The sequence below is a fragment of the Pseudophryne corroboree genome, chromosome 3 (genome assembly GCF_028390025.1).
Source record: "Pseudophryne corroboree isolate aPseCor3 chromosome 3, aPseCor3.hap2, whole genome shotgun sequence".
NCBI classification, from domain to species: domain Eukaryota; kingdom Metazoa; phylum Chordata; class Amphibia; order Anura; family Myobatrachidae; genus Pseudophryne; species Pseudophryne corroboree.
In genome coordinates this window covers 806355549-806368748 of record NC_086446.1, presented here as the reverse complement: position 1 = coordinate 806368748, position 13200 = coordinate 806355549, and the positions used below count along the sequence as shown (strand labels likewise).

General features: G+C 52.8%; 1 protein-coding gene across 1 annotated transcript in view; it reads left to right on the top strand.

Moving 5' to 3' along the window:
• Window positions 1-13200, top strand: part of INPP5F (inositol polyphosphate-5-phosphatase F) — a 277691-nt gene that overhangs the window by 244934 nt on the left and 19557 nt on the right. The window contains exon 16 of the mRNA XM_063962697.1: window positions 748-819. Coding sequence (XP_063818767.1) covers window positions 748-819 — 72 coding nt within the window. The remainder of the gene's footprint in view (window positions 1-747; window positions 820-13200) is intronic.

Below are 13200 nucleotides of genomic sequence, written 5' to 3'. Positions count from 1 at the left end.
CAGCAGATGTGATTGGCTGCTTGTCTGTAGGGCTCATGCGTATTATGAATGATGCTCATTGGTGCATTTTATGTGCTGTGTCTGCGGGGGCGGAGTCTCACTATAATAAGGGGGACCCCATGCGGGATGCCCTAGTAGAGAGGCCAGGCCCTCATATGCTTCTGCTGGTTACAGGGGGGGAGGGGGATGCCACATACTGTACGCCCCCTGCATTATATGTTACCTGCCCAGCCTCTTAGAACTGATCCCCTGTACACTTCTGGGTGGGAGAAGCAACAGTCTGTGCTGATAATCATCGCTCTGCAACAATCCATGCTGATCATTGTCCTGCGACAGTCTGTGCTGATGATGATATCGAGCACCCACAGGGCGATAATTAGCAATGGACATAACGGGAAGGAAGGGTCCTGCCACACCCGCGTGCTGCTCGTACTGTACATTAAAGGCCACAGCCCCCTCCCCAGACGCGGGTGGCTGAACGTGTGAGATATGTGACAGTCAGGCTGCCACTGTGCTCCATCCATGTAACCTAGTACACGCCGATGATGACGGCTCTCCTGTGCCCTCTAGTGGAAGTTCTGGCACCTACCTATGACTCCTCCCCTGGTGTTGCAGACAAAGTGTGTGTGTGTGTGTGTGTGTGTGTGGGGGTTACTCACAGAAACTAATGTCTGTGGTATACGGGTGCGTTATAGGTCAGATGCAGGTGTGGGGGGTTTCTATAATCACTGTGTCTTTCCTTTGTAGTCTCATTGATGCCACTCACAAAGATGTCGACGTCTTGTTGCTGCTGTCCAACTGTGCCTATTACGTGGCCTAGTAAGTGTCTCCTGCCCCTGGCTGCCAGCTTATAATCACCGTTATAATGTGTCTCCTGCCCCTGGCTGCCAGCTTATAATCACCGTTATAATGTGTCTCCTGCCCCCGGCTGCCAGCTTATAATCACCGTTATAATGTGTCTCCTGCCCCCGGCTGCCAGCTTATAATCACCGTTATAATGTGTCTCCTGCCCCTGGCTGCCAGCTTATAATCACCGTTATAATGTGTCTCCTGCCCTCACCGTTATAATGTGTCTCCTGCCTCCGGCTGCCAGCTTATAATCACCGTTATAATGTGTCTCCTGCCCCCGGGTGCCTACTTATAATCACCGTTATAATGTGTCTCCTGCCCCCGGCTGCCAGCTTATAATCACCGTTATAATGTGTCTCCTGCCCCCGGCTGCCAGCTTATAATCACCGTTATAATGTGTCTCCTGCCCCCGGCTGCCAGCTTATAATCACCGTTATAATGTGTCTCCTGCCCCCGGCTGCCTGCTTATAATCACCGTTATAATGTGTCTCCTGCCCCCGGCTGCCTGCTTATAATCACCGTTATAATGTGTCTCCTGCCCACGGCTGCCTGCTTATTTATTTATTTATTAACAGTTTCTTATATAGCGCAGCATATTCCGTTGCGCTTTACAATTAGATAATCACCGTTATAATGTGTCTCCTGCCCCCGACTGCCTACTTATAATCACCGTTATAATGTGTCTCCTGCCCCCGGCTGCCTGCTTATAATCACCGTTATAATGTGTCTCCTGCCCCCGGCTGCCTGCTTATAATCACTGTTATAATGTCTCCAGCCCCCGGCTGCCAGCTTATAATCACCGTTATAATGTGTCTCCTGCCCCCGGCTGCCTGTTTATAATCACCGTTATAATGTGTCTCCTGCCCCCGGCTGCCTGCTTATAATCACCGTTCTAATGTGTCTCCTGCCCCGGCTGCCTGCTTATAATCACTGTTATAATGTGTCTCCTGGCCCCGGCTGCCAGCTTATAATCACCGTTATAATGTGTCTCCTGTCCCCGGCTGCCTGCTTATAATCACCGTTATAATGTGTCTCCTGCCCCCGGCTGCCTAATTATAATCACCGTTCTAATGTGTCTCCTGCCCCCGGCTGCCTGCTTATAATCACCGTTATAATGTGTCTCCTGCCCCCGGCTGCCTGCTTATAATCACCATTCTAATGTGTCTCCTGCCCCCGGCTGCCAGCTTATAATCACCGTTATAATGTGTCTCCTGCCCACGGCTGCCTGCTTATAATCACCGTTATAATGTGTCTCCTGCCCCCGGCTGCCTGCTTATAATCACCGTTCTAATGTGTCTCCTGCCCCCGGCTGCCTGCTTTTATAATCACTGTTATAATGTCTCCAGCCCCCGGCTGCCAGCTTATAATCACAGTTATAATGTGTCTCCTGCCCCTGGCTGCCTGTTTATAATCACCGTTATAATGTGTCTCCTGCCCCCGGCTGCCTGCTTATAATAACCGTTATAATGTGTCTCCTGCCCCCGGCTGCCAGCTTATAATCACCGTTATAATGTGTCTCCTGCCCCCGGCTGCCTGCTTATAGTCACCGTTATAATGTGTCTCCTGCCCCCGGCTGCCTGCTTATAATCACCGTTATAATGTGTCTCCTGCCCCCGGCTGCCTGCTTATAGTCACCGTTATAATGTGTCTCCTGCCCCCAGCTGCCTGCTTATAATCACCGTTATAATGTGTCTCCTGCCCCCGGCTTCCAGCTTATAATCACCGTTATAATGTGTCTCCTGCCCCCGGCTGCCAGCTGGTTACTTATAATCACCATTTTCTCTTAGGTCCTAGAGGATGCTGGGGTCCACATTAGTACCATGGGGTATAGACTGGTCCACCAGGAGCCATTGGCACTTTAAGAGTTTAATAGTGTGGGCTGGCTCCTCCCTCTATGCCCCTCCTACCAGACTCAGTTTAGAAAATGTTCCCGGAGGAGCCGGTCGCAGCTAGGGGAGCTCCATAGGAGTTTTTCTAGTTTTATTATTTTCTTAGAGTTGGGCACAGGGAGGCTGCTGGTAACAGAGAGGTTAATGGCCACTATCTCCGCTGACAGGACACTGAGCTCCTGAGGGTGATGATCGTTAGCCGCCCGAGGCGGCCGCTCAATCCCGCAGCATGCCGCCACCCCCTAAAAGAGCCAGAAGATTCCGGTGGCGAGTGAGTCACCGCCCCCCCCCTGGCAAGCGGGGAGCCGATGTGAAGATGGCGGCAACAGGGTAGGGAACGCAGTACTAACTGCGCTCCAGAGGCTCAGCGGTACATGGTGCGGCGCTGTGAGAGGCGACCTGAGCCAGCGCCTATACTCTACACTGGCCAGCAAGCCTGTCAGGGTCCCCGGATCACTGTCAGCAGACATCCTCAGGACAGTATAATATAATGAAGAAGTGGGAAGCAGCACCATGTTCGGGGGGCGGAGCTTCTCCTCAGGGCAGACCCAGCAGCGTTCAGCGCCATTTTCCTGCCTGCTGTCCCTCCACGCAACTCCAGCTATCCTGTGTGGTACCAGGGGGTTGTAGAAGGGGTGGGGTGGGGTGGGGTGGGGGGGTGGGGGCTGTGTAAATACTGTGTAATCTATTAAGTCACACAGATAGCGCCAGGTACTTTTATGAGTTCTACCTCAGGAAGCGTTGTGTGTGTGTGGGTTGGCTCCAATCTCTGTGTCTCTCTGTGGCATACTTGGGGGGAAACTGTGTCTGACATTTCCCTGTGTGTACGTGGGTGTTTAATATCTCCCATACCCATGTCTAGGGACTCTGGGGCAAATTCAGTAAGGATCGCAAGTCACGATTCGTACAGAATTTTTGCGGGGGTGGCGCGGGCACATGCGCAGCAGGCCCTACTGTGCATGCGTCCGCATTTTCTGTGGGGGGCTGGCACAGAAAATGCGGGGAGGAAACAAAGCGTTGCAGGGGTGGGGCAACCCGAATGGTGGGTTGTGGGGCGTGTGGGGGGCACAGTCGCGGCGGCTGCGGGACGTCACACGCAGCAGTCGCGACAGAGATAATGGCGCTGGGACTCCTGCGGCCGCTGCTAAACTGCGCCGGCAGGAGTCAACCTTAGTTTCTGCTAACAAGCAGAAATTGTGAGGCGAACGCAATTTCTGCTTGTAGCAGGGGGGAGGCGCCGGTCAGCATGCTTGCAAAAGGATGGCAAATTCTGAGGATTAGCAGCATCCGCTATCCTTACTGAATCAGCCCCTCTGTGTCATGTGCTGTAGAAGATGTTTCCTCTCAGGAGGATCCCATTCTATGTACACAGGATTGTAATGCTTTGTCTCAGATCCCTATGATTGAGCCTGAGTGGTTAACCTCTATCAAAGGAATGATCTCTCAGATCTCTACTAGGGTAGCTAATACTGAGACTGAAACTCAGGTGTTGAAGAAGTCTATGGCAGTTTGGTCAGGTTCTGTTCCTATTCCGGCAAGACCCTCTAGCATGTTCCCACAGACACGTGCACTTGCCCAAATCATGCAAGATGACACGGATACAGACTCTGATACTGCAGACGGTGATGGTGATGTACTGAGGGGCGCGGCATCCCTTGCTAAGGGGGTGCAGCTCATGATTGAGGCCATTAGAGATGTGTTAAACATTACTGACGCCACCTGAGCAGGTTGAGGAGGCTTCCTTCACAGACAATAAGAAAGCCTCGCTAACCTTCCCTGCGTCTAAAGAATTAAACGCTATATTTGAAAAATCCTGGGGAAAACCCGGAGAAAATATTCCAGATCCCAAAAAGGGTTCTGGTTGCTTTTCCCTTCCCTGAGGACGATAGGAAAAAAATGGGAAAACCCACCCATAGTTGACGCATCTGTGAGTGGATATCTTCCATGTCGGTATCAGCTCACAGGGGACTAGCCAATGGTCTGCAGACGCGGAGTCCAGGAGAAGTGTGGAGAACCTACCCTACACGGGTCGAGCTCTATTTGGGGAAGCATTGTATGTGTGGATTTCCACGGCAACCGTGGCAAAGTCACCTTTCCTTCCCTCTCCTACACCTCCTACACAGAAACCATATTCTTCAGCTGCTTTGCAGTCCTTTCGGAACGCTAAGGCCAAAAAGTTCAAGCCTGCTACCACCTTCTTTAGAGGTGGTCATACGAAATCCAAAAGCCTTCTCCCACAGGCTCCCAGGACCAGAAACCTGCTTCAGGTTCATCAAAATCCTCAGCATGACGGTGGACCGCACAGCCTGGAGGAAGAGCTGGAGTATGCGAGACTCGGGCGTTTCAGGTAGGTCTGGGTGTTGTCCGGCCTGGATCACTGGGTACAGGATATTGTGTCACAGGGGTACAGACTGGAGTTTCAAGAACTCCCGCCTCACCGATTCTTCAAATCATGCTTGCCGGCCTTGCTGACAGGCAGGGCTATCCTACAGGAAGATATTCTAAAATTGGAAAAGTCACAGGTCATTGTTCCAGTTCCACCTCATATGCAAAACAAGGGTTATTATTCAAACCTTTTTATGGTACCGAAACCGGATGGATTGATCAGACCAGTTTTGAACTTGAAATCGCTGAACCCTTATCTGAAGGTGTTCATATTCAAAATGGAGTCACTAAGGGCAGCGATCTCAGGTCTGGAGGAGGGAGAGTTTCTGGTATCCCTGGATATCAAGGATGCGTACCTCAACATTCCGATTTGGCTGCCGCACCAGGCTTATCTCAGATTTGCACTGTTAGACAGTCACTATCAGTTCCAGGCGCTGCCATTCGGCCTCTCCACGGCACCAAGGGTGTTCACCAAGGTGATGGCAGAGATGATGGTTCTCCGCAGATAGGGGGGGAACATAATCCCATATCTGGACGATCTGCTGATAAAGGCATCGTCCAGGGAGACGCTGTTGCAGTCCATTGTTCTCACGACTCGTGCTCAGGGAACACAGTTGGATCCTGAACCTTCCAAAATCACATTTGGAGCCGACAAGGAGACTGTCTTTTCTGGGAATCATCCTCGACACAGAAGAGCAGAGGGTGTTTCTGCCAGAGGAGAAAGCGTTGGTGATTCAAACAATGGTCCGGGACGTCCTGAAGCCAGCCCGGGTATCGGTTCACCAGTGCGTTCGCTTTCTGAAGAAGATGGTTGCCTCTTACGTGGCTCTATAGTACGGAAGGTTTCATGCTCGGCCCTTCCAACTGGATCTCCTGGACAAGTGCTCGGGATCTCATCTACACATGCACCAGAGAATACGTCCGTCGCCGAAAGCCAGGATTTCACTTCTCTGGTGGCTGCAAATACCTCACCTTCTGGAGGGCTGCAGGTTCGGGATTCAGGACTGGATCCTTCTAACCACGGATGCAAGTCTCCGCGGCTGGGGCACAGTCACTGGGGGGAAAACCTTCCAAGGAAGGTGGTCAAGCCTGGAATCCAGCCTTCCAATAAACATTCTGGAACTAAGGGCCGTCTACAACGGTCTTCTCCAAGTGGCCCATCTTCTGCGAGATCGAGCCATTCAAGTGCAGTCGGACAATGTAATGACGGTGGCCTACATAAACCGACAGGGCGGAACGAAGAGCAGAGGTAACAAGAATCATCCTCTGGGCAGAAAAACACGCGTTGGCGCTGTCAGCAATCATCATTCCGTGAGTAGACATCTGGGAAGCAGACTTCCTCAGCAGACACGATCTCCATCCAGGAGAGTGGGGCCTCTATACGGAGGTGTTCACAGATAGATCTTTGGGGTGTACCTCAAATAGAAATGATGGCCTCCCGTCTCAACAAGAAGCTTTGGAGGTATTGTTCCAGGTCAAGGGACCCGCAAGCCGTGGCAGTGGACTCCTTGGTGTCTCCGTGGGTGTTCCAGTCAGTGTACGTGTTTCCTCCACTTCCACTCATTCCAAGAGTTCTAAAACTCATAAGGAGAACAAGAGTTCAGGCAATCCTCATTACTCCGGACTGGCCAAGAAGGGTTTGGTACGCAGATCTTCTGGGTCTTCTGCTAGAAGATCTGAGGCGTCTTCCTCTTCGGGAGTGTCATGACTAAGGTTTTTGTGAACCCGGTGCTAGCGAAGTCTGCGCGGGCGACTGGAGGACTACACGAATACCACCACTGACCTGGTTTTGGAAGTGTTGTGGACTCGGGGTCTCTTCCGGTGACTGGGAAGAGGAACCGCGGCAGAGATGGCCGAATCCAGGTTCTCCTCATGCAGGATGAGGTCGGCAGACAGGAAGCACGTGTGGGCGCTGAAGGTCTCCTGAAAGACAGAACTGGAAAGGCGCTGATGAATCAGTGAAGAATAACAGGTACAACTGTGCTAAAGGGCACGGGGTGCTTGGGGACACTGAGGTGCTTGGGGACACTGAGGTGCTTGGAGACACTGAGGTGCTTGGAGACACTGAGGTGCTTGGAGACACTGAGGTGCTTGGAGACACTGAGGTGCTTGGAGACACTGAGGTGCTTGGAGACACTGAGGTGCGTGGAGACACTGAGGTGCGTAGAGGCACTGAGGTGCGTAGAGGCACTGAGGTGCGTAGAGGCACTGAGGTGCGTAGAGGCACTGAGGTGCGTAGAGGCACTGAGGTGCGTAGAGGCACTGAGGTGCGTGAAGACACTGGGGTGCGTAGAGACACTGGAGTGCGTAGAGACACTGGGGTGCTGAGGCACGGAGGCACGGAGGTGCTGGAAGCACGGAGGTACTGAGGCACGGAGGTGCTGAGGCACGGAGGTGCTGAGGCACGGAGATGCTGAGTCACGGAGATGCTGGAAGCACGGAGGCACGGAGGTGCTGGAAGCACGGAGGTACTGAGGCACGGAGGTGCTGAGGCACGGAGATGCTGAGTCACGGAGGTGCTGGAAGCACGGAGGCACGGAGGTGCTGGAAGCACGGAGGTCCTGAGGCACGGAGGTCCTGAGGCACGGAGGTACTGAGGTGCTGAGGCACGGAGATGCTGAGTCACGGAGGTGCTGGAAGCACGGAGGCACGGAGGTGTTGGAAGCACGGAAGTACTGAGCTCTGGAGATCCCAACTACAACAGTAGTAAAACTGAAACACGACAGCTGTGGTTTTCAGTGGAGAACATGGAATTCAGTACTGTGCCTTTAAGACGAAACATTGCAGCTGTGCCTTTACATTGAGACTCAGGGAAATGGTGAAATCAAATGGCAACACACAAGTAACCATACAGGAACAAGGGAACAGAGTTTCCACAGGAACTTAGGTACAATGGTTACCTTAAGGGAGCTCAGCATAAAGACTCTCACAAGGCTGTATGTGACACGAGGAACTGGCCCAGATTCCAACTCAGCCTCCTGATTTATACTTCCTGGTCCTTGATGATTGGTGGGCAGGATTAGGTGATGTCACTGTCATGTGACTACTCTAGCCAAGGCTGTGATGTAGAATGAGGCCTAGCAGGCCAAGAGAACACTGAAGCCTGGACTTCTGCAAAACACAGGATGCTTGCTTTTAGATTACTGAATTCAGCCTCACACAGGAGATCACCACAGGTGGAGCTGATTACCTCTCAGGCAGAGAACTCAGGAAACTCAGTGCTGACAAGCTGTTTAACTCCGTGAGTGAAAAGACACAGGATCCAGGACAGAAAGCAGGGGTAAGTCACCAAATATGAGAATTACAGTCAAGATTGTGACAGTATCCCCCTCTTCGAGGGTGGACTCCGGACACCCATCTAATCTTAGGGGAACTTGAGAAATTCATACAGAAGAATTTAGGACCTTCGTTGATGCCTCTTCTTCTTATGGGAACGTTTGGTTTTGACCAAGGACCGCGGGATCTCCTGTAAAGAAAAACCTTCCTTAGAAAACATGGGGGCTCCCAAGAAAGGAGTAGCATCATGGACTGGATCAAATTCAGAGTCTGAGTCCAAGTCTAATGGAAGATATGAATCTCCCATAGATACACAGTTTGCAGATGAAAATGAGGTGCACTGGAGATTTAAATTCTCTGGGCTAGGAGAGACTCCAACATGAGCAATTTTAATGGTCGGATTCTTACTGAAGGAGATTCTTAGATTATCCCTGGGAGGACAGCACAAACTTCCTTCTGCATTCCCTTTAGAGCCTGATTTCTTTACCGAGTCAGATTCCATAGGTTTAGGACCAAATTCTTTAACCACAGCATTACTAAAATTCTGTAAGTCATGGAACACAGGATCATTACTCTCAAAAAGCATGTTGGCCCACTCCAAAGCTCTTCCTCTGAATGCCAGGAACAGATATCGAGTAACGTTGGAAGGAGTTACTGCACCTGAAGGATCAGACTCCATCCGAGACAGAAATTGTTCAACCAAAGCGGCATATTGCAGTAAATCTCCATCGAAGTAAATAGGTGGTAAACCATCAGACGAAAGCTTAGAGGCTGAAACTGGAGAAATCTTTGACTGGACGAGTAGGACTGGATTGGATCCGGGGATGCTTGAATTGGCTGGAACCAAAGGAGACTGACCAGGCTGATCCTGGAGTAACACTGGACCGGCTGGAACCGGAACAAACTGACCAGGCGGAGCCTGGAGTATTGCTGGACCGGCTGGAACCGGGACGGACTGACCAGGCTGGGCCTGGAGTATTGCTGGACCGGCTGGAACCAGGACGGACTGAGTCCTTTCTTCACGGGGCTGAACCATGGCAGGAGCCCCCACTTCACGGGGCTGGGCTGAGGCAAGAGCCCCCACTTCACGGGGCTGGGCTGAGGCAAGAGCCCCCACTTCACGGGGCTGGGCTGCGCTCTGAAGGCTCTCTGGCTGGGCAGCACTCTGAAGGCTCTCTGGCTGGGCAGCGCTCTGAAGGCTCTCTGGCTGGGCAGCGCTCTGAAGGCTCTCTGGCTGGGCAGCGCTCTGAAGGCTCTCTGGCTGGGCAGCACTCTGTAGACCCTCTGGCTGGGCAGCACTCTGTAGACCCTCTGGCTGGGCAGCACTCTGTAGACCCTCTGGCTGGGCAGCACTCTGTAGACCCTCTGGCTGGGCAGCACTCTGTAGACCCTCTGGCTCTGGACCCTCGGATCCCCTTCCTGGGGCTGTACCCTCGGAACCCCCTCCTGGGGCTGGACCCTCTGAAGAACCCCCTCCTGGGGCTGTGCCCTCTGAAGAACCCCCTCCTGGGGCTGGACGCTCTGAACCCCTCACTGGGGCTGGACGCTCTGAACCCCTCACTGGGGCTGGACGCTCTGAACCCCTCACTGGGGCTGGACGCTCTGAAGAACCCCTTCTTGGGGCTGGACACTCTGAAGAACCCCTTCTTGGGGCTGGACACTCTGAAGACGCCCCCCCTGGGGCTGAAGACACGGACGCCCCCCCTGGGGCTGGACACTCTGAAGACGCCCCTCCTGGGGCTAGACACTTTGAAGACGCCCCTCCTGGGGCTGGACACTTTGAAGACGCCCCTCCTGGGGCTAGACACTCTGAAGACGCCCCTCCTGGGGCTAGACACTCTGAAGACGCCCCTCCTGGGGCTGGACACTCTGAAGACGCCCCTCCTGGGGCTGGACACTCTGAAGACGCCCCTCCTGGGGCTGGACACTCTGAAGACGCCCCTCCTGGGGCTGAAGACACGGACGCCCCCCCTGGGGCTGGACACTCTGACTCCTCTGTGACTCTAAATGGCTTGAATATTCTTCTCTGGACACCCAACTTGGGATAAGGTCTTTTAATCACCGGACCCCAGTCATAAATTTGAGTCTCTTTCCGAGTAGCCATCTTGATACCCCCGTCAGCAGTAGCAGGATCGGCTACTGTGGATGACTTGTAGACATGAGCACTGTGATACTGCGATTTGTCACCATTCCCTGGCTTGCGAAGAATGCAGTCTTTAACAAAATGACCGGAATTTCCACAGTAAAGACAGAGGTGTAGCTCCCTACGCCGCTGACGTTCAGCTTCAGAGAGCTTGGGCCGTGGATAGCTCTGATGAACAACTTTTCCTTGCACAGAGGAAGAGACTCTATTAACTGGTTGGGACAAAACAGGATCAACAACGTTGGTAGTATTCCTGAGGAGATCAGGCATTACAGAGAGAATACTAGGCAAAAGTTCTTGTAACTGTAATAACATCTGGTAGAATATCTGCAGTTGGTCAGGAGTCTTAGAGCAGAAGGTCAGAGAATCTCTGGAGAAAGAATTCCGCTGCAGACACTGTGCCAATTGATGCTGAGTCGACTCCAGACCTTCCAAGCGTCCTGCAATATTGCTTAGGAGGTCCTGCGTCAGACAAACACTTTCGGCCGGGTCCATGGGGCCAGTTCCTACTGTCATGACTAAGGTTTTTGTGAACCCGGTGCTAGCGAAGTCTGCGCGGGCGACTGGAGGACTACACGAATACCACCACTGACCTGGTTTTGGAAGTGTTGTGGACTCTGGGTCTCTTCCGGTGACTGGGAAGAGGAACCGCGGCAGAGATGGCCGAATCCAGGTTCTCCTCATGCAGGATGAGGTCGGCAGACAGGAAGCACGTGTGGGCGCTGAAGGTCTCCTGAAAGACAGAACTGGAAAGGCGCTGATGAATCAGTGAAGAATAACAGGTACAACTGTGCTAAAGGGCACGGGGTGCTTGGGGACACTGAGGTGCTTGGAGACACTGAGGTGCTTGGAGACACTGAGGTGCTTGGAGACACTGAGGTGCTTGGAGACACTGAGGTACGTAGAGGCACTGAGGTGCGTAGAGGCACTGAGGTGCGTAGAGGCACTGAGGTGCGTAGAGGCACTGAGGTGCGTAGAGGCACTGAGGTACTTGGAGACACTGAGGTGCGTAGAGGCACTGAGGTGCGTAGAGGCACTGAGGTGCGTAGAGGCACTGAGGTGCGTAGAGACACTGAGGTGCGTGAAGACACTGGGGTGCGTAGAGACACTGGAGTGCGTAGAGACACTGGGGTGCTGAGGCACGGAGGCACGGAGGTGCTGGAAGCACGGAGGTACTGAGGCACGGAGGTGCTGAGGCACGGAGGCACGGAGGTGCTGAGGCACGGAGATGCTGAGTCACGGAGATGCTGGAAGCACGGAGGCACGGAGGTGCTGGAAGCACGGAGGTGCTGAGGCACGGAGATGCTGAGTCACGGAGGTGCTGGAAGCACGGAGGCACGGAGGTGCTGGAAGCACGGAGGTACTGAGGCACGGAGGCACGGAGGTCCTGAGGCACGGAGGTACTGAGGTGCTGAGGCACGGAGATGCTGAGTCACGGAGGTGCTGGAAGCACGGAGGCACGGAGGTGTTGGAAGCACGGAAGTACTGAGCTCTGGAGATCCCAACTACAACAGTAGTAAAACTGAAACACGACAGCTGTGGTTTTCAGTGGAGAACATGGAATTCAGTACTGTGCCTTTAAGACGAAACATTGCAGCTGTGCCTTTACATTGAGACTCAGGGAAATGGTGAAATCAAATGGCAACACACAAGTAACCATACAGGATCAAGGGAACAGAGTTTCCACAGGAACTTAGGTACAATGGTTACCTTAAGGGAGCTCAGCATAAAGACTCTCACAAGGCTGTATGTGACACGAGGAACTGGCCCAGATTCCAACTCAGCCTCCTGATTTATACTTCCTGGTCCTTGATGATTGGTGGGCAGGATTAGGTGATGTCACTGTCATGTGACTACTCTAGCCAAGGCTGTGATGTAGAATGAGGCCTAGCAGGCCAAGAGAACACTGAAGCCTGGACTTCTGCAAAACACAGGATGCTTGCTTTTAGATTACTGAATTCAGCCTCACACAGGAGATCACCACAGGTGGAGCTGATTACCTCTCAGGCAGAGAACTCAGGAAACTCAGTGCTGACAAGCTGTTTAACTCCGTGAGTGAAAAGACACAGGATCCAGGACAGAAAGCAGGGGTAAGTCACCAAATATGAGAATTACAGTCAAGATTGTGACAGGGAGGACCTACTGCAACAGGGGCCGTTCACTTATCAAGACTTACCGCGGCTACGTTTGACGGCATGGAGGTTGAACGCCAGATATTAGCTCAGAAGAGCATTCCGAACAAGGTTATTCCTAACCTGATACAGGCTAGGAAAGGAGGATCGTCTAAACATTACCATCGCGTTTGGAAAAAGTATGTCTCTTGGTGCGAGTCCAAGAAGTTTCCTACGGTGGAGTTTCAACTGGGACGGTTTCTCCTCTTCCTGCAAGCAGGTATGAATATGGGCCTGAGGTTGGGATCCGTAAAGGTCCAGATTTCAGCCCTATCCATTTTCTTCCAGAAACAACTGGCTTCCCTCCCTGAGGTTCTGACTTTCTTGAAAGGGGTTCTGCACATCCAACCTCCCTTTGTGCCGCCTACGGCACCCTGGGATCTTAACGTGGTGTTACCGTTCCTCCAATCGGATTGGTTCGAGCCTCTGCCGGAGGTTGAGGTCAAGTTTCTCACGTGGAGGGCTGTCACGTTGTTGGCCTTAGCTT